Source organism: Onychostruthus taczanowskii, unplaced genomic scaffold (genome assembly GCF_017590055.1).
Source record: "Onychostruthus taczanowskii isolate IOZ18803 unplaced genomic scaffold, ASM1759005v1 scaffold42, whole genome shotgun sequence".
Classification (NCBI taxonomy): domain Eukaryota; kingdom Metazoa; phylum Chordata; class Aves; order Passeriformes; family Passeridae; genus Onychostruthus; species Onychostruthus taczanowskii.
The window spans coordinates 768,331-790,132 of NW_024501682.1; the positions used below are offsets into that span (position 1 = coordinate 768,331).

At 45.0% G+C, this 21,802-nt stretch overlaps 1 protein-coding gene across 1 annotated transcript; it reads left to right on the forward strand.

Annotated features, from left to right (window-relative positions):
• The first annotated feature begins 4,479 nt into the window (after positions 1-4,479).
• Positions 4,480-21,802, forward strand: RD3 (RD3 regulator of GUCY2D). The gene is made up of 3 exons (XM_041413528.1): positions 4,480-4,618; positions 12,894-13,203; positions 20,881-21,802. The coding sequence occupies exons 2-3, from the start codon at positions 12,908-12,910 to the stop codon at positions 21,176-21,178; spliced, it is 594 nt and encodes a 197-aa protein (XP_041269462.1). The 5' UTR covers positions 4,480-4,618; positions 12,894-12,907; the 3' UTR covers positions 21,179-21,802.

The following is a 21,802-nucleotide window of genomic DNA, read 5'->3' on the forward strand; positions in this document are numbered from 1 at the left end:
TCACATAATGAAAATTAATGCTTAAAAAATCATTACCTCTGCAAAGGTGGCATCATGCACTGTGTCAGCATTTGAAATGTGGTCATTTTAAAAGCCAAGAACCTTGGCAATGCCCTTTGGAGATTATTGTTTGTTAAGAGAGTACATCAGGAATAAGCAATCACAGAGAGTGCAATTAAGTGCATAATCACAGATATTTTTGACATCTGTCTACTTGCAGGCTCCATGGCATTTTTTTTGCATCTCTCCCCCTTGTGTCTTCAATTAATTTATCGTGACCATCTGTGTTGTATTTTTGCTGCTCAGCTTGCCTTACTACATCTGTTTTTTGGCTGAGTATTTCATGACACTTCATCATTTTCACTCAGAGCTAAAAGAACAGAATTTGCATTTACTCAGTTAAGTTGCTTGGTTAAGATAATCAGCAATTAAACAGACCACTACACTACTATTAAAAGACTCCTGAGTGGTGAACAGAAAGGCAAGAAAGAAGCAGCAGCAGTTTCAAAACTGTAGCTTAGGTTTTCTGGTTCTGCACGGAGTTAAAACTGTCAGGGGTTCTACATCTGCTCCGGTGCTCACTCTGCAGAGAGAGAAGGGGACATGCCATGGCAGGAAGGGTGTTTGGTTATTGTGTTCTGGGTAGTCTCCATGCGTGTGTGACTGGTTTGGAGGTGCCAGCTAACCACACTCACTGCATGGAGTAAGGAGTGCTCACACAAGGAGCAGGGCAGACCCAGCCTCCCTTCGCTGACTGCAGGCTGTCAGAAGGAATCAGCAGTGAAAGCTGACTGCACTGAGTGGGCAGTGCAAGCAGCAGAGAAGAAACATTTGTAGGTTTTTATTTCCTAGTGCCACTGAGGTTAGAGGTATAGTGCTCCTCATAGGCAACTCATTTCATCTTCCTACAGGGATGCAAACATTTTCTATTGCTTTCCTTTGAAATGTTTACCCCAGGGGCTCATCCACAAGAAATATTTGGCAATGATACAGATCTTCTCTCTGAAGTCACTGCTTATGCCTGATTTTCTGTCCTTACATTTCTTCCTTTGCTCTAGTTAATACTAATTTTAAGCAATCTTTCCCCACTCCTGGCATTGTAACACCCTGTGATACTCTTTTCTATGGCTTCAGGATTCTAGGTTTTAATAAACCATAGCTATCATCTTCTCCTAAAAAAGAGAAGGAGAGCAAAAAAAAAACCCAGCACCAGTGCCTACCCAGATACAGCAAGGGGCCTGTCACTCAGGAGCTTGTAGAAGGTGACAGTAGAAAGACTGTTCACTTCAGTCACAGCTCTCCCTGCAATAATTCTATGGTAAGTTTATCCCAGAGTCCTGGACAAAGTGCAGCCTGCTCTGAATAGTTCTGACTTTTGCTGAGAAAGACCTGTATACCATGCCCATCATCCAGCTGTGCTCTGGAGCACCATATCTAAGCACGTGTCCTTTACTGAACCAGGACACTCCTTGCTGAGCTGATTGTTTCACCCTCCTGGGCCAGTGGTCCCTGACAGCACACCTCCAGCAGCAGAGATACCAAACCCAAGCCTTTCAGCCCTTTTGGGCACAGACAGCAGCCCAGCAACCCAGCCATAACATGTGGGGGGAGAAAGGGGACAGGGAGAGAAAGAAATATGTGCTGGAAAAGACATGGCAACATTACCAGTTATTCTTAAATGGGCCTCAGCCTTGCAATGCCTGGGGACTGCTGCTGGAGACTGAATGAACTGTCTCTTGTTTTGCTCATGGTACACTTCTGTGTGGGTGGGCTAACTGGATTTGAAGTAAATAGCATGAAGATCTTTCCAGTAAATGAAAAACTGTTTTGCTGAGGGAAAGCAAGCTCTGAAAGAAACCCAAACAACCAAACAAAACCCCAAACAAGGTATATTACTCTGATTACTCTGAAAGCGGCACTTTTCTAAGCAAGATTGTAAGTAAGTCTGTGAAAAAGCAGGGTTCCCTCTGTGAGCCCCATTATATTAACTAACACGCTTCAGCAACTCAGACAAAAGCCAGCAGGCCAAATACAACTCTACCTTATTAAATTTGCTTTTTGTCAGTGATTGAGTGAGATTATTTGCTTGTGGTTGGACCCATGCAGAAGATAGTAGCAATATGATTGTTACTGTTTGGAAAAGTCCATCCTCAGTGTCATTGTCAGAGGTCCATGACTTTGACACCAAAATATGAAGGTTCTGCAGGCAACACCTGCAGTGTTAGCAGTGTGCTCAGGTGAGTCAGGGTAGCATCTGACAGATGGTGAGAAAGAGCAGGCCCAAGTGCACTACACTACGCACTGTTGAAATGCACTACAAATTGCAATATGCTGAAACCTGACTGTCATGGAGTATCCTGGGAAATGTGCCACTGAATAAATCTTCCCTCCATCTATGTTACCAGAGCGTTGCTACCAAGCAACTGATGATCTGAGTGCTGATTGATCTGGTAAGTCCTGTCAGTACAGCAGTAAAAGAATCCTTGGTTTCAACTGCTAAATAAGGTATGGGAGAGATGAATGATTTTTCAGTTGTGAGGCTTACATATTTGCAAGGAAATGTTCCCAGAGATATTCCCCAGTCATCAGTGTCTCTGATTCATGACAAGAACTTCCAGGAATTCACTGCATTGAAAATATAACCTGGAAAATATACCTGAAAATGAAGCATTTTCAAGGGGGTTTTATTCTGCATTAGTCAGAGTTGATGACTTTTGAAATAAGTTTTAATATATGAAAGCATTATGGTCTTTATTAGCATAAAATGAATTTTTACTTAAACTCAACAATCCCATTTAGAGCAGAGCATACCCAGAATGCTGTGAACCTCTACAAACTGGGCTGGCATTGGAGCTCAGGACAGACAAGTAATCCTCCACAGATAATTAGCAAAGAAAAATGCTACTTATCTCTTTGTTAGTCCAGTTGTGGGTTTTGATCTAATAATAAACTAAACCTTAAACCCCCCCATCCTCGTGCATTTTAATTTAGACTGCACTGGGCATCCTGTAATCTGTAATATTTTCAGCTGGGCTGTTTTGGTTTATGTGTGTGCTGCACACACATACATGGTCTGAAACACCTCTGTCCTCTGCCTGTGCAAGTGCTGCATAAATACCAAGAACTTGGGCCATCATTTATGAAAGCTTTTCAGTGGGGGCATGATTGACTTCACACACATGCTCAGGTGTCATTGAGTGGTGTCACCTGTCCCTGTGCTGTCCTTACCCAAGGCTGTAGCTCTGCAACCCTCTGGCACAGCCTGGCTCTCCTGGAATTTGGTGGGGGTTTAGCCAGTGGTACTGGGGATGGTTTTGCACATTTTTACATTGTGGAAAGAGTCGGGTGAGGAACTGTGGGCTCACAGAGGACACTGTGGCTGTGTGTGACTGGGACCACCTAGTTCAGCCCCCTGCAATGAGCAGGGACATCTTCAGGTAGGTCAGGCTGCTCAGAGCACTGTCCAACCTGCCCTTGAATGCTTCCAGGGATGGGACATCCACCTCCTCTCTGGGCAACCTGGGCCAGAGTTTCACCACCCTAACTGTAAAAACCTTCCTCCTCTTCTTCTCTCCCATGCCCTCCCAACTCCCGTGCCGACCGCTCATCCTTCATCCCTCCAAACCCAGCGCAACCCTTGTGGCTTCTGTGGCTGAAGACTGTTCTGTTCTGTTCCCAAAGGACTTGAGGAGAAATGAATGAATAGATCTGGTTTCCGCGCCGTTATTTGTCGGTGCAAATTCCATCTAGAGCAGGGTCCCCGCGGGGTCTGACGCCGTGCCGGTGCCGCTGGGATGCCCGGGCGGAGCTCACGGCCCCGGACCGAGCGGGCTTCTCGTGGTCGCTATGGGAACGGCGGCGGGCGGGGCGCGGGGGGCGGCGGCGGCTGCGGAGCGGCGGCTCCGCTCAACTTCGGCGGAGCGGCGGCGAGAGGCGCTGCCCCGGCTGGGCGCCGGCGGCGGGACGGCAGCGGGCACGGCGGTGAGGAAGAGGAGCGGGAGGAGGAGGAGGAGCTGGGGGCACCGCCGGCGGCGGCGGGCGAGGTGCCCGGCGGAGGGGACCGCTGTCTTTGCAGGGAAGAGCCCGGGGCTGGGGTGTCCCCGTTCCCCCGTGCCGGCGGGGCGGTCATCGCCCGGCCCCAGCGGCTCCCAGGTGCGGCCGCCTCCGCTGGGATAGCCCCGAGGCTCCGAGCCGGGGGTGGCACGGCCGGGGAGCGACGGGAGCGCGCCCCGCCTGAGCCTGCAGAAAGTCCCGGTGCCCTCAAGTACCTGCAGTTCTTGAAAGGGCCGGCTCAGCTGCAGGGTAGAAAACGCTACAAAGTTTTCGTGTTTTGGAGGGACTTTTAAACGGCTGCCGAAGTCTGGCTGAGCCGAGAGGTGCCGGCTCTTTCCGGGAGGCTGTGTGTGGAGGCAGTGGAGCAAACCCTAATCGCTCCAAAGCACTGCCGTAAGCCCAGCTGTTCTATCTCGTCACCAGGGCTAATCCATACCCCAGTGTGGGTTTAAGCCTGCTGTGCCAGTTTAGAGGGCTTGACTTCAAGCCTCGTCCTTCTCCTGGTACCCTCCTCTCGCCCTGACTCCGTCCGTCCGCACGAGCAGCGGGAGCGCTGGTGCCAAAGGTGAGGCGGGATGGGTGGGCAGGGCAGGGCAGGGAAGGGAAGGGCAGGGAAGGGGCCCGGGGCGCTCCCACAGCTCTCCCAGGCTGGGCTCGGGCACGGCTGCCTGGATCATGGATAAGCGCTGGGTAACTGGTTATGTAAGGACAGGCAATCGAGGAGTAAAGCGTGGTTTATGCTGCCTTATGTTTATGCCATATTTAAAATCTCTCTGATTAGACACCTGCCCTATTAAGTGTCTGTAGTGTGGAAGTTCAGTGTTTTTCAACCCCAGTGAGGTACCACGAAGGTCGGTCACACAACTTCTGAGTTATGGCAGTGTAACTAAGGATAGAACACACTGTACATCTCCTAGTGCTGATACATTAACTAAAACCCGTGTGAGAACAGTGCTGTTCATGCTCTCTCTGTGCCCGCAGGTGGGACATGCAGCTATTCCAGGGTGGAAAGCATGAGCTTTCCCAGAGCTCTGCCAATGCTGTGGGTGATCTCGATAAAGACAGGCTTCAGTTTCCAAGCTGTAAATTTCGCATTTTTCTTTTGGTTGCTAATTTTAGAACAATGTATATTTTTAAGTAGCTCCTGTCACAATGACCAAACTTTAACACTGGTGCTAGTATTCTGCAGTACAGAGAAAACTCTGCAGTCAGAGTGGGACTCCAAGGACCTTTGGTCAATATTCTTTCTGGTAGATACCATAACTAAAGTTCAGTCCCGAACAGAAATGTACTGGTGTCTGTTTAAACTGCGTTCTCACCTGTGATGCAATGAATTACTCCTGTATTTCCAGAAGAATCAGTCCTCAATCTGGATGGAGAATGCACATATCACTTGCCCATTTTCACAGCACTTAGTCTCATCTTCACCTCGATATATGAATAAAAAAACTTCAGAGGACCTGACGACAGGTGGAATATGCCTTTGGGTCAGAGTTTCAATCTCTTTATATAACTCTGTGTATGAGTATCTGCAGTGGATGACAGTATTAGAAACTCCAATCTGTGACATTACTGCCCCTTTAATAACATTGTGTGGTTAGTAGTAGAATAGAGAAAGATGAGCTGGGGATCTCTCATAGTTTTAATTCTGAAAGCCTTTTGTGTTGGAGTCTTCCATCAGATGCTATTACAGCTTTATTGCAGAATACTTTTTTCTAGTGGTTTGAATTATTTTAATAACAGAAAAGCTCTGGGTCTGTGCTACCTTCTGAACTCTCATTTGCACAGCTGAATGAATGGTGAAGAACATTTTATATCTCTCTGTCCTGACTGGAAACCTGGCTTTTTAGTCTGCAGAGATCAAAGCAAGGTATAGAATTGAAGGTGTGTTTGATCCACCATGGCAAGATCTGAGCAATATATAGGAGTTTCAATAACAAATCAGTCAAACACAGCAATTCATTGTGCTTTAACTTCCCGTCTTCTGTAGGTTTAGGTAGCAGTTTAGTGTAAGTTGTATGACAGAGTGCTTTTATGGTTGCTAGCAGAAACATTGTTTCAAGCATGAGTGAGAAATTGGCATGAAAATAGTCCTGTTTTTCAACCAAGTGAACTCATTTGCTTTGATAAGTAGACAAAGTGCAAAACACTGCGCTGCTTCATGAGTAGATCTGAGTAGAGCCCACCCTTTTGCTTCTGCAGATAACACAAAGATTATCTTCTGTAGAGAGTGCCAGGCATTAGGAGAGCTCCAAGCTATTGGGCCGTTCTTTCACTCTTTAACACTGGATTTTCATCTGAAGTTAATCAACAGAACTCTCATTTATTTCAACGAGGCAAATCTGTTTTACTTTTATGCAGCTTTGCTGTAGATCATGAAGCTATACCTGTTAGATCAGCTACCTTTCCTCATGGTGTTTTGGTTAGTGACTGAAAAACACCTTTCTCATTCATACCTGAACTTGGGGCCCAGTTTGCACTGAATTCTTGTTTCTTAACTCCTCTTGCAATCAAAATTCAGATGTAAAATGCATCAGATACACTTGTTTTCTAGAAGTTGAGACTCTAAGAATGTATTACAAACTACACAAATGTTGGGGAGATAAGTACTTTGAGCGTGTTCTCAATTTTAAGGGCTTTCATTGAAAAAAAATCTTGTGAGGGCCACCAGCTGTAGAAAATGTGATATATTCATGTATATCATCACTGTTGTGGTATTTCTAGAAGGCCACTCAACTTTCCTTTGATAGAAATAGTACCACTTTTGTTTCTTCTCTGTCTTTGGTTTGCTCTGAGTGCCCTCCTGTCACGTTTACCTAGCGGTGATTTTTAGTCATGCACCTTCACTAAAGGCTTAAGTGACTTGTAACTCTCTGCGGCAACCACAGCAGACAAAGAGCCCCAGTCCCTTTCCATAGTGCTGGCAGTACCAAGCCTGCTGGAGAAAAGTCACTACAGAAATTGGGCGGCATGCTGAACAGCAGCACGGCTGTCACGCTTTTTTGGGAGCGCTTGTCACGCAGGAGCGGAGCTGGGCAGCAGCAGGAGCTGTCAGCCCGGGGCGCGCAGGTCGGACCGCGAGCGCATCCAGGCTGGGGCCAGACAGGATGCCTGGCATGCAAGGGCCTGCCGGGTGCCACAGAGCCCTGGCACAGCTGGCTTTGCTCCTGGACACTGCTGTGAGGCTGTCCTTAAGCATCTGCGACCACGAAGACTTGACAATAAGGTTGCATTTAAAGCATTGGCTTCATCCCCTGTGCTTCTGTTATTCAAAGCTCCTTGCTACTTGTAACAGGGTCATGTACCTGGAAACATGTTAACCATGGTGATTTTCAATTTTTTAAGTCCAGAAATACCTTGTGCCTGTCACAATAGGGGAATGTGTGCTTACAAAGCAAAACACAGGTTTTCCACTGTGGTCTATAAGCAGACCCCTGAATGTCCTCCGGAGTTCTCTCTCTTTATTCTGCAGGTCAGAAGGAGGAATGCTGCTGTGTTAATATCATGATATTTGCATTGCTTTTAAATTTCTTGATTGACAAGCTCTGCCTACTGCTTTTTCAGCGTAATTTTTTTTTTAATTCCCTCGTAGCATCTCGGGCTGAGGTTATAATAATTTCCACTGAAATTACAATCACGTGGCAAGTAGCTGTAAACACCTTAGCCTTCCATGTCACTGAACAAGAAAGGAGATTCCAGACACATTGGAAGTTGAGTTCTTTGGGCCCTGGTAAGGTACAATTCTTTGTTTGGAGAGAATAATGGCAACTAACTTAAAAAAAAATCACAGAATATCCTGAGTTAGAAAGGATGGACAAGGATCATTGAAGTCTAGCTCCTGTACCTGCACAGGATCCTGAAGTGTCACACCATGTTCCCGTGAGAGTAGTCCAAATGGTTCTTCAATTCTGTCAGGCTTGGTACTGTGACCAGTTCCCTGGGGAGCTGTTCCAGTGCCCAGACACCCTCTGGGTGAAGAACCTTTTCCTGATACCCAACCTAAGCCTGCCCTGACACAGCTTCAGGCCGTTCGCTCGGGTCCTGTCACTGGGCACCACAGAGCAGAGATCAGCTTGCCCCTCTGCTTCTCCTTGTGAGAAAGGTGTAGACTGCAGTGAGGTCTCCCCTCAGTTTCCTCTTCTCCAGGCTGAACAAACCAGAAAGTGGTGGAGAACAGAAAACAAGGATACTTTTACAAAGCTACAGTCGAGTAGATAAATAAAATTGAGAAGGTGTTGGCAGCAGTTTCTTAGTTAGAAGTTTCTAAGATTCTTTGGAACAAAATTAAAATATCTTCATCACAAGAGAAATAGATTTTGAGGTTCATCTTTGATGCTGTTGCTACTTAATGTTACTTCATGCAGACAGAGCCAGCAGCATAGCCATGACCATAATTTCTGTCTGAGCAGCTGGTTAAACATTGCATCAGTTAGCACAGAATTCAGAGATGGGTGTAGCCAAACCAATTTCAATCTACCTATAAGTTGCAGTTCAGGAAGGTACTTGATACCTTTTGGTAGCTGAAGGACACTGGACTTTCCTGGACAATGTAATCCAAATCTTACTGAAGAGGTAAATAATTTAAAACAAATTTTAATGTGCTCTGCAGTTTGACATTATTTCTTTTCCCCATAACTATGTGTCTTCTAAAAAGTACAATTATGGGGACAATTTGGAGATTGGACCCACTTTGGAAATAAATTTCCTTGTTTGTTACTGTGCGATCTGGAGTGTGTGGAAAAAGGCTAAGTGGGTATCTTGCATGAGCAAATTCTGCTCTCTGACTGTAGCTATAAAGAACTACCACCCACAAGAAGGGAGGGAAGGCATTTCCCAGCTCCTCAGCCCAGCTGGTTGGCATGCTTTGACTGGATGATGATGGATTTCTTGGAAATCTGTCTACAGCTGAGTGACAGCCTTTCTATTGACATCACTGGATTATGGATTAGGCTTCTATCATGTAACCCCTTTAAGGCTTCTCCTTCTGCTCCTACACCATCACCACACCCCTAAGGCTCCTTAGAGTCACATGGGATTGTCAGCAGCACTCCTGGACTGTGAAAGCAAAGGCAAACCACAGGAGACTTGTCCAACAGAGGACATACCTTTATAGAGAATCCTATTCCACTCTCATTTTTTTTTTTTCAAAATGCACATTTCCCACCCTCTGCATACTCCTCTCCTATCCTGGAGGACACTACAAGCTGGGGACCAAGAGAAGGATCAATGGAAAGGAATTTTTTATTCTCAGAAGTTGATTTTTGTATACCCTGAACTGGCCCTGCTGATTGACTCATGGTTTAAGACTGTAACAAGTCTTAGCAAGTGGTGATGCAGCCTGCAAGAGCCTGAAGGAGATTGTGTCTGTCAGGTTGTATGAACAGCCTCCAGTTGGCCAAAGACCAGCCAGAGAGCAGGCCAAGGAAACAGACTCCCTTTGCTGGTAAAAGGGCTAGGAAGGGCTAAAACCCTGTCTGAAGAAGGCGAAAAAACAGATGAGGCATGGAAATGTTGATATTTCTGATGATTCTTTGGTGCATTCTTTGGAACGAGAGGAAATCACATGGGGAAATATGGGAGAAGGTAAATACATGGAAGATGAGGTGAAATTGTTCAGAACATGCCCCGAGAAAAGAATGGAGAAAGCTGCAAAGTACATGAGAAGAAAAACGCAGGAATTGCTGACAGGGTGGAGAACAGTGGAAGAGTTTTGAAGAAAGGCAAAACTAACAGGAAACATTTACATGAAAAACTTTCAGCGAGACTTACTAAAAATTACTAAAATTTGAAGCAACCCCTCAGAGACTGTGAGGGAGAGAGGGGGAGAAATCCAGGTATTCCAGACTTTAGCATAGCTAAGGTAAATGTATGCTTAAAAGTCTGTGAGGTGGTTGGTCAGACTTGCACTCAGCAGTTGAGGGGAAGGCTTGTCTTCTAGACAAAGGTCTAGGGTCAATGACACCAAAGTCTCAAAACCCAGGTCTGTTTCTGGAGCGGAACTTACATAAACCTCTCTGAAATTTTGGTTGACTAACACCAGAATAGTTAATCAACTGGATTGTGTCACCCAGGATAGCCTCTTAGAAGGAATTAGAAAATGGACTAATTGGGCAACAGAAAGATCTGTATTCAGCTGGGGCGATGTCTTTTTAAAAATAATTTTAATGTGAATGCTTGCAAAGTGTAAATTTGTCCTTTTCCCCAGTAAGAAGGTCAGGTTGTAACTTTTGCCTTTCTTTAGTTGTCCACATCTTGCCAACAGTCCTTTGAGTTTTTCCACATGGGAAAGCCATTTTGAGTCAGTTAATGATTAGCCTGCCTGTGAACTTTAAATTAAAACCAGCAGCCACAATTAATGGAGCCCACAGTATCTTCTGCAGGCTGCTAAGAGCAGTAGTGGGAAGAGTGGTGGCTTGTTGAGCCTGCTAAATTGACATGGCCAGTTGCCAGCTCTCAAAAGAGGAGATGATGGATGAGAGAAGGGGAAGGGAACAATCTCATACAAACAGGACTCCCTTAAGAGCAGCCAGCACAAGCTGCCAGTGTGCATGAAACACTTGCATGGGATTTTCCTTCATTTGAAAACAGGCCATTTCCACTGCAGGGGAGGTGCTTTCCTTCCTTTATGGTCTTCTCATCTGGAAGCAGACGTATGGCAGTCAAGTGAAAGCCCCTTTGGGCTCAGAGCTATCCATGTTCCCACACCTTTTACCAGAGCCTTACTCTGCCTTTTACCAGAGCTTTCTGAAAGCTCTGGGACTGGGCAAGGCTCAGGTTTAGCAGGCCTTGGTATCAGCAGACAAGGTATCCAAAATATTTTTCTGTTTATTCTCTGTAATACTAGTGCAAGGTAAAATGGTTTTCATGCAGAATGCCTTGCTTTGAGGGAGACCTGTGGAACTAAAAACCATAAATGCAGCAAGAACAGCCCAGGATCATGCAAAATCCAAGCCTCCTTGCTCTCTTTCCCAGTCTGACCACTAAATTCCCTTCTTGCTCCTCTTCTAATAAAACAGCTGGTGAGCCAGGAATAGCTGGAAGGGCATTCCTCAGCTTCACAGCTGTAATGCTTTATACTGATTTATCCCTCATGCCACTGAAGTCAGCAGAGTTAAACCAATGTGAAACCAGGTCATAGCCAGAATTAAAATACAGAAGGGCATGTTCACCTTCATCAGATAAAGGCACAAATAGAAATAATAATGGTACCTGTAGCAGCTTACAAAAACTACTGTCATCACAGGAGCTGAAAAGAAACAGGAGACTTTAAATTATTTACAACAGCTTGTGGCCTGTTTCACCCCTCACTTTTGTTAGGGATACACAAGGAGTGATCAGACCAAGGAAAAGGTCTTCATCCTTAATGATGTGTGATGGTGAGTGGAGACCACCATGTAGCAGGATCCAGGTATCTGTTGGAGTGGCAGGATCACGGACTTGAAGCTGGCAGAGCATCGGTTCCTGCCTGAGTCTGTTCCTTGGCCGAGACGCCAGAGCTCTGCGTGCTGGTGTGGGAGCTGCTGCCTGGAGTCACCCTGGCAATGGACACAAAGGGAAGGACTGGCTGCTCCTCCTGCACAGGGATGAGGCAGGGGCAGGAGTACTTGCAGCAGCTGCTGGCTGTGGCTGCTGTCACGAGGATAATCACAGCTGATGCTCGGGGCACAGGCAGTCACGGCAGCCATCTCTCCAAAAGAGATTGTGACCCCACGGAAGACCACAATGGAAGAGATTCCTGGCAGGACCTCCTGGAGAGAGGAGCCCATGCTGGAGCAGGTTTAGTGGCTGGACTGGTGACACCACAGGGAGCCCACACTGGGCAGCCTGTTCCTGAAGGACTGCACTTCCTATGAGAGACCCAGGCAGGAGCAGTTCATGAGGAACTGTAGCCCACGGGAAGGACTGACACTGGAAAAGTCCATGGAGGACTGTCCTCATGGGAGGGACCCCACACTGGAGCAAAGGAAGGATGTGAGGAGTCCTGCCCCAGAAAAGGAAGGAGCTGCAGAAACAATATGTAGTGAACTGACCACAACCCCATTTCCCTATCCCCCTGTACTGACGAGGTAGGTAATTTGGGAGTAAAGCAGAGCCCAGGAAGAAAAAAAAGAGTGGGGGAAGGTGTTTAAAGATTTGGTTTTATTTCTCATTATCTAACTGTGATTTGATGAGTAATAAACTAATATATGCAAGTTGGGTCTGTTTTGCACCTGACAGTAATTGCTGAGTGATGTCTCTGTCCTTATCTCAAACCATGAGCCTTTTAATACATTTTCTCTCTCCTGTCCAGCTGGGGAAGGGAGTGATAGAACAGCTTTGGTGGGCACTTAGTGGGCATCAGCTTCAACCCACCACACCAGGTCACTTAATTCTGCCTCCTCTCTAAGGATCTCCTGGCTAGAATGCAGCTCCCAGCAATCCTTTGACTCTGCATTGAGTTTTTACAGGTAGGGTTGCTGCAAGGTCGTGCCCTCCCATGAGGGTTCAGCCAGGCGAGCCCAAGCCCTGTGTGTGGGCAGGAGAATGCTTCCCCAGCCCAGACTGGAGGAAGCAAGCCATCCTTGTAACCTGACTTAAGGTGTCAGGACTGTGACTCATTTTAATTACATGCTGAGAGGAAGCTGAGGGAGATAGTGCCTCTTCACCCTCTGTCTCACCCTCTGAGCAAGCTGGCTGCTACAAGTGAGGTTTCTCAAGGTATCCAGCACCAATTACTTCCAAGTGGTTATCCAGTAGTAATTTGAACAACAGAATGGAGGGGTGTGGGGGGAAGAATGTTCTCAGCTGAGGTGTGTTGATGATGGCAGTATTCTTTTTCTCTCCCTCTCTACCACTCCCAGCAAAGACACACATTATGTCATTGGCATCCTGGTTCAGGTGGAATGAGCCCCCAAACCGCATTTCCCAGAGGAACCCCACAGAAATGGTGGTGGAAACGCTCATGATGGAGCTGAGCTGGCAGATCAAGCAGGCAGAGAAGCAGCAGCGCGAGCGGGAGAACGAATACCGCAAGATCAAGACGGGGGTGGACTACGGCTGGCTGGTCAGCTACCCAAAGCAGAGCTACGACATCAGCCCCGGAGAACGGCTGCAGCTGGAGGACATGTGCACCAAAATACATCCTTCCTACTGTGGGCCTGTCATACTCAGGTACAGTAAAAAACGGGATGATAAAGACCTTTCTTTTCCCCCTTTCCTCTTTATGATGTGTGAGGAGAGAGTGAGAGTTGCAACAGAACCAAAACTCGGCACCCTGTGTCATGAGTCATGCTGGGATAGTGTCTTCATGAAAGAAGGGAAATCGAATGTTTTTAGTCAGTTTAACACAACATAATTTCCTCCAAGAAGTTACAGAATGCTAATGCTACAGAATGCTTCCCTCTGACACTGGCTTGAGTGCTTTCTGCTCCTGAGCAGCCAGAACAGCGTTACCTTGCCTGATGAGCAGGTAATCTCAGTATTGTGATGGCTTTTTTTTGCTTCAGACTTGAATCGTAGAGAAACTGAGGTTTAAAGGGACCTGTAGAGGGATGTACTTCCACCTCCTACTTGGAGTAGGGCCACATTCAAAGTTAGATCAGGTGCTTAGGGCCTTGTCCTGTCCACTGTTGAATATCTCTGAGGGCAGAGGTTCCACAGCCTCTGAACAACCTCCTTTGGTGTTTTCCCTCTCACTGGAGCCTTCATTCCTGGATTTAAGCTGCCAGCAGTTCTATGAGGCATTTGTCCCCAGTGTCCAAACTAGCCTAAAGGTGCTATTATTTTTTTCAGCCAGGGAGCCAGGTATTCCCAGAGAATGTCTCCCTTCCCTACCCTCTCTCTTCACTCTAGATATGGAGTCATGGAATGCAGGTGAGGATGAGTTGGTTTGAACAGCCAAGTGGTGCTTCTGACTTCTGCAGTGTAGATGTACACACAGCCTCTCTTGCTGTTGAGCCTTTCAAGTGCTACACGTAGGATTGCTGCCTGCCAGCTGAGTGACCTTTTGTGAAAATGCCTTTAGAAATTGATCTAAGCCTGCTGTAGCATCCAGACTGGAAGGGAAGGGTGTGGCTCTTTTCCTTTTGCAATGGCTGTTCTAAGATAAATTCTTGCACTTGGCACAGTGAAGGCAAACTTGGCAAAATGAGGAACAGTGACTCTGCAGTGCACCTTAGCCAAAGCAAAGTTGTGAAATGAGCCTTTATAATCAACTTCCCCTGTTCCAACATGTTCTTCAGTTGGGATTAGAATGAGCACAGTCCTTGCAGGGCATATACAAGAGGGCTCTCAGCACCCTGCAGTCCCTTGCTGCATATGCTGGCTCATGTTTTCTCTTGAACAAATGAATCTATGGCCTCTGAGTTGCAGCTGTAAAAGTGCTGGAAATAACTGGTCCTCTGTCTGAGAGTGGATGTAGCCAGGAAATAATGCCAAAATTACCTCTCCAGCCCTCATCTTCCCCAGGGCTGAACCTTGGAAACAACCTGGCACATAGAGCCTTGGCTCTTGCCATGATGGCAGAATTTGGGATCATTCAGTGATCAAGACCTCTCCAGTGAAAATTTGCTGGGAACAGCACTTGCTTTGTGGTTGTATAACTCCAAGCTACGCTGTAAACAAGCCACTTGGGATTCAGATCTATCTTTACCATCCCCAGGGCCATTGAGCAAGGCCTGTCTGGCTAACAGGTTATTTCCATGACAGCAGGCTTCAGTTGCTGGAGCAGAGGCCCCAGGGTTCATCCGCTTCAGGAAAGTATTAAGCTGAGCCATATACAACTTGCTGCTCTGCTTTTTTTTTTTTTTTTTTTTTAATTTGATACAGATCATGCAAGATGTATGATTTAAGTGCAACTTGTAATGGTTGTTCACTGCTGTTCAGCATACTGATGGCAGCAGATAAATGTACTCAACAACGATGGTGGACTCTGTGTGGGCATGACTGAAAAAGGCTAAAACCATCCTCTTATAACTTCTTTTACAAATAGGGTGCTCTCATTAATTGTATTACACTACGATTCCAGAAGTGGCATGTTTTACAGAGCTTGCATGGTTAGCAGAGCCCCAGTAAAAAAAGCCTGAGGATTTCATAACCTGTGTTGGTTCAATTCTGTGACTGAGAAGGGGCTCTCACAGGCACAAAAATGGTGGAACAGGATTGTGTCAGAGGTCTGGCTGATCTGATGAGCAGTCTGTATGTCACAGTGTCATCAGTGGCCAGTGGCATCAGGGCAAGGAAAAGAGCAAAGGACAAGGAAACAAATCCAACAGTAGGGACAATTACACCTCATATATAGCATCCAACTTACTGTGCCTTGTAACTGGGAGACTTTTGGAGCCACAAGTGGATAGCCACTTCTATCCATAACTGGCTGGTGTGGCTTTTTCTTTCAGTTGTTTAGGTTCTGGGAGCTTTTTTCTTTTTGAACACAAGTAAATTTATACCATTTTGGCACCCTGTGGCAGAGTTCCACTCCTGAACTACAACTCTGCTACAAAAAAATGTGTTTTGCTTGTCTTAAGCTAATGTATTCTAGTTTTATTCAATAATCCTTTCATCTTATGTAGGAAATGTTAAGAGTTGACCCCTCTTCTTTTCTACCTTCTAACAGAGAGCCCTGTCATTCCATGGAATTTTCACTGCTGGTGAGGAAACAAAGAAAAAGAATGGGGTTTGCCATGTTAGGAGGTGAAAATATGCAGGAGAAAGAAAGAAAAAAAGAAAGAGCCTGCAATTTAAAAGAAAGACGGCCAAAATTGGATAAATTCTCTTTTCAGAAAGTGAGATAAAAGGGAGATTTTAGTAACTTCCCCAAAATTCCACAAGATGAGTATAATAGGAACGCAATGAAACTTCCACATTCCCAGTGAAGTACTTTAATAATAAGATCATTGCACTGCTGATGTTTTCTTTTGAGTACTCTGTGACTTCCTGGTATGTAGAAGCTTTTAGAAAAATCTTCCACCAAAAAAAAGTTTGTGAGTTTGCATTGGGAAATTAAAATCAGAGTGTGTACCCTACTGAAGCCCTTGGTTCTGACTGAAATAGTAAGCTTGATCTTTTCCCTTCCATTTTAGATATTTGAAGAGCTGAGGTCCTTTTTGAAGTCCTTTTTGCACTCGACAAGCACGTAATTCTTAAATAACACAAGTAGCAGGCATCTTGCAAGACTGCAGTTTGTTTTGTTTGTGTCATGCAAGGTCTCCTGCTTTGTGAGACTCTGAGTTCAGAGTCAAAGCCAGAACAAAACATTTTTATATGAGTTGTCAGAGATGTCACTTTGTTCTCTAAAGGTCTAAATGATTATCCAAATTTTCCTTTTCTGTGGGTATGGGATCATTTGCTGAGAGGCAAAGTTTCTCCAAATTTATTTCTTTAGATGTGGAGGAGGCTGGAAAGGAGCACTTCACAAATGAACAGGGTTTTTTTTCAGATCCAGATTGCCTATTTTGTATTTTAGGTCAATAGAAACTTCTCTTCAAGGCTGTTGGAATGCTGGAAAGATTCAAATACACTGCAAATAGCATCAGATATCTGGAGACTGATTCACCTCATGCAAATAAAGCCATTGCATTCAGGAGTAACTTAGCTTTAGGTTACTGGGTTAGAGTTTGCTGTTTATTTAATCCTGGAGCCAGTTGAAGGAAATGACAGTGAGTTTGGTGAGTCCTGTAGTACCTAACTGCCATGGTTAAACTGAACAAGTAGAATAGTATGTTGCCAGTAAAAAATGCTAGATTTTTCCCATCTTTACTCAGAGCTTTAACCCAGAGCTAGTTAAAGTCTGTTTAATTTCTTTCCATTTCAGCAAAAGTGAAACAGTTGGTTTCTCTCCTCCTGTGCCCAGTGGGAAATAAAAAACTCCCTAGTATGGAAATGTAAACCTGCATTTTGATGATCTGAGTTGTTGTCAATATCACAGGCTAAGGACTGTAATTTTATAAGGATTGTATATAGCTGAAGTGGCCTTCCTAGTAAGACTTAAAGTAAGACAAATGACTAAAATCAGAAGTGGATTTATTTACAAGCTTAAGTTTAAGGTGATGTGGCATGAGTGTTGCAATTAGTGTGAATGCTGTAATTCTTTGGGAATCAAGGACCCTTTTCTAGCAAAGCTGTTCAAGTGTTACCCTATAACCAGAATTACTGCTCAAAATATAGATTCAGCTAATTATTAGCACTGAGCAACCCCACATTTTCTTTGACTAAATCTACTTAGAGCTCCCCGTTCAGACAGGCATTCAGGAATACCCTGAACTATAAGCACATTGTTTAAATCCATGGACTTCCATTGGATTTAACAGGTCTTTAAAGTTCAGGCTGTACTTAGGGAACCTACTGTACAGGGACCTACAGAATAACTCAGGCAGGTGACAGTGCTTTAAAAAGCAGTGACAGTATGAGCCAAGCACGGCCTGATTCTTGAAATCTGACAGGCCTATAAAGCAATGAAAGGGTCACAGCTTAAAGGACAAATTTGTTTGAACTGTGATTCAAACACTGCCTGGACCGGGGAATGTGCTCATCCCTGTGTATGCCTATTTATCCTCCCCAGATCTGTGCTGGTTCAATGTGAGTTTTTGTCACGTCTCAGACTGTGTGACGTGCATGATGTATTCCAGGAGAGCTGCCAGCAGTTCCATAGCTTGAACCACAAGTAAGATAGAGAGGTCTGTTTTGTGATGAGTAAGGAAACACTGTTGAGGTGTTTCTGGACATGATTGTGCAGTTGCCTAGTTTGAAACTATCCCATGCAAAAGTATAAGGGTGTTAACCTGTGGTAGAAGACAGATGAGCCTTGTGCAACTTTGTGTTCTTGACCTCACTGAGCAGCTTTGTGTGGAGTTTGTTTCTCAAGATACAAGGCCATACTACCTGATTCCAGTGGTTTTCTGGTTTTATATACAGGCTGTTCTGTGCAGAGAGCAGACTGCTGGAGCATCCAGCACATCAGCTGGTGTTCACTGATACCTGGGGAAGATGGTTTTGGTTATGTGTAGGTGCCTGCAGCAAAACCATCTTTTTTTTTTTGATACACAGACTGGTTTAGCTGGAGCTCAGCCCTGGTAACCTGTCCATCTTTTCTGTTGAGAAATATTTGTGGTGTACACTCCTTTAGGACTTCCTACATGAGCTTGTCCCTTACACAAACGTGCTGGTATTGAAGTTAGGTGGGCATTAATAAAAGGGTGAAGTTAGTTCATCCTGTTAGGGGAGAGAAAAGGATCCCCTTTCCCTTCCCCATCAGAATCAGGGTGGCTTTCCATTGTGTGACTGGCAGACAGTCTTTTGGATTGCTTTCTCTTTGTTTCTTAGACCTGGTCAAATCCTTACAAAGTAGTTTTGGTGCTGGTCCTGAAAAGTTAGAGGTAGATCTTAACAGCAGAGTTGACAAAACTAAGCTAAGAAGAGTGCAAACAGGCAGATAGCAGTGCAGGTGGAAAGCTACCCTGATTTCAGAAAACTGTTTCAGCTGGATTGGTTGGGAGCGTTATCAGCAACCCAGGCCATTAGCATTAGAGCTCTCTGCTCAGGGGGTTTATTTGCTGTCATAGCATCCATTTCCCCTCTCGTATCCAGAGCCACGCACTGGCCCAATAATAGCCTGATACAACCTGATCCCTGCTCTGGAGCAACAATCCAGCAGTATGACACACAGCCTCTGAAAGTGGAGGCAGTGATGAGGCCTTTTGGGTGCACAACTGCCAATACAAAAGAGGAGGATCTAATTTTATATATATATATATATATGATAGCACCTCTCTTTAAAACATGCATTAAGATAAAATAATTGAATGTCTCATTTTAGTTCACCTTTGCAATAGAAATCCTTTGAGGCTGCTTTCCCTGGTATAATAATAGGAATGTTGTGAAGACTTGAGTTTCTATGGACTCACCTGTCTATGCTTCAAATAGGATAAAGGGAAAATGTATTTATTGTGAAAACTGTATTTTGGGCACTTTGATAGCGCAACTGAAGTGCCTCCTCAAAAGGCAGAAAGGAAGTTTGCAATGTCCAACAAATCCCAGTTCCTGCTGTTGTCCGCTAACCCTCAGCAAGGGATCAACTCTTTCCCTTCCAGGCTCTGCACAATTCAGTTTGGCAGCCAGTACTTAAATACCAGCATGAACTACAGCACCTCAGAGGCTTTTTGCACCCAAATGTTCAAAGTTTTGAGGTTTTTGGTGAGGGGGCAGAGGAGGGAGATTGAAAGCGACCGAAACAGTTAAGGAACATTTTGGTGACTTTGGAAGGTTTTGTGTCAAACTGCTCTGGCTTGACACTGGAAGGGACTGGTGCTTCTGCTGACACCGAGTTCCCTCAGCGAGCAACGCTGGCGTCCCCACAGCTGTACCTGTAGCTGCCAGTATTTGCTGGGAGAGAAATATCTGGGATACAGCAGGGTGTCAAGATGTGTGGCCAATTTCAGGACTCCACAGTCAGAGTCAAAATACATAAACATACAAAAAGTCTTTCTGGTTTCTCTTTGTCTTGCCTTCTGTCCTTATTATCTTGGGTGTCCTTTGGCACACCATTAAGCAATGCAATTCCACATGTGCTAAACTCCTTACATTCCTGGGGCTTTTCAAAAACCCAAGAGGCAATATCTTATTCTGTCAGCTTCTGCTGTATTGGGCTCATTTAAGTACAGTCCTACTGTTTTCCATCCTTGTTCAGTTCTGTTGGAGGAAACTATTGAAATGCTTACCTTACACTTTAGCTTCCCTGCAGTACAAATACCTGGATTTAGTGAAGTACTAGTTTAGGTCTGTGGCTGCTTGCAGGTATAATTTTACCTTAAGAACTGATTATTTATTAGAAGAGCAGCCATATTACCATCTGTCACAAATGTGTACTATTACAGAACAATCAGAATACCTATGTGACCGGAGTGTGAGCCTTGGGAGTGGATCCCACAGTCTCCAGGCTGGGGACAATTCACCCAACAAGGTGTCAGGAATGGCATGATCTCTTTGTTGCCCAGCCTGTGGCCTATTCAGTGGCTCCAAGAAAACTATTCTGCCCTTCATCTTATCTTCCTCACCTGCAAAATAAACAGTGGTGATTCTTCACTTCCTTGGTATTAAGCTAGGTTAATAAAATTTTAAAAAAACCTCCATTTTGAGGTCTTTGCTGAGAAGGCACTGAAGTAATTCAGAGTTATCTAATTAGATACAGCATTGTGCTGCCAACCAAGATGTTTTCAGCTGAGCCAGTCCATTATGTTACAGAAATTCATAGGAAGATGAAACACCATGGAAAGTTAAATATTGAAAGACTACCAAACAAAGGGACTGGATTTCCCTTTGTCTAGAGGCCATTGGGTAATGCTATCGGGAACAAGAATGGAAAACAGGGGAAGTCATGTGGGGCTTTCCCTAGTCTGCCTTGAGCTTCTGGAAAGCTGCAGTTCAGGGACTACCTCGAGCAATGATGTGCATTTGGACAATCATGTTTAATGAGCAGTGATGGGGACATTTTCCACAAACTTGTCTAATAATTTTGTTTCTTAAGCTATTGATAGCATTGAGCTCTGGTTTAATAGGTGTTGTGTGAAAAGAGCACTTCCTTCTGTTTCAAACTCGCCTTCTAGTTTTGTTTGGTGTTCCCTATTATTTCTTGTGCTTAAAAGAAACAGTGATTAATCTCTTCCTTACATTCCCTGGCTTGCTTGTCATTTTAGAGACCTTGGGCATATCTTCGTGGCCTCTCCTTGTTGTTCCCTTCTGTCCAGGGAGTCCCATTTAGCAGGAAAGTGCAAGTTCCAAGCCTAGCACAGTGATTTGGCAGCAATCCATAATTTGATGTTTTTAATCAAAGCTGTGCCCTGACTGTGCTTCCAGGTTCAGGCAAGTGGTTGCAGAGTACGAACCAGAAGCACAGGAAGTATCCCGGCTCTTCCGCTCCGTCCTGCAGGAAGCTGCTGAGAAGATCAAAGAGGAGGAAGAGGCCAAGAAGCTTGCAAGGCAATGGAACACAAAGAACAGAACCAGCCTCTCCTTAACAACATTTAAATCTCGGTCCAGGATTTCCCCATTCATCAGTGACATCAAGACCATCTCTGAGGATGTGGAACGGGGCACCCAGCCCAACAGGAGGGTTTGGAGCATGCCAGAATTTCGGAACACCAAGGATTTCTGACTCTATACTAAATAAGGTTTTTAGACACTGATCTTTTGAAAGCCCAGTTAACCCTTTTTTAACTCTATGGTTTCTTCTTTTTTCCATCTCTCTTTTCCTGCCTGTCTCTGTCTTGAAAGCTGTGTCCGTAGTAACCGCTGCTGATGCCTGCAGTCTGTGACACCATTTATTACCAAACATGGTAGCTTTTCCTTTAACTCAGTAGCTATCCAGTAACCTTAAGGACAAGGCTCACTTACTATCTCATTTTTATTACTGCTTTCTTAATGAATTAGTTTTGCTATGTCTGTTTTCTCCCTTTCCCCTCCAGCCTGGATGTAGTTATCTATAAAAACTTTTGGCTCAAGCTACTGAGAGCTGCTGGCTGCTTCAATCTTGCTGAAAGCAAGACAGCCACTTAAATGAGTGAAGCTTGCAGGATCAGGCTTGTGAGCTAAAGCTAGTATCTGATTTGGAACTGAACTTCCTTTTCCAACTAATAACGTTCCTCAGTGCTACAACAAACTTCACAGGTAACCTCAGCACTACTCTTGATCTGCTTTTTTGCTGACAGTTCACAATCCAACCTGAGTAGAAACAGATGCAAGCTTTTTGAGATTAAAGACCAATCATGTTCCACAACCA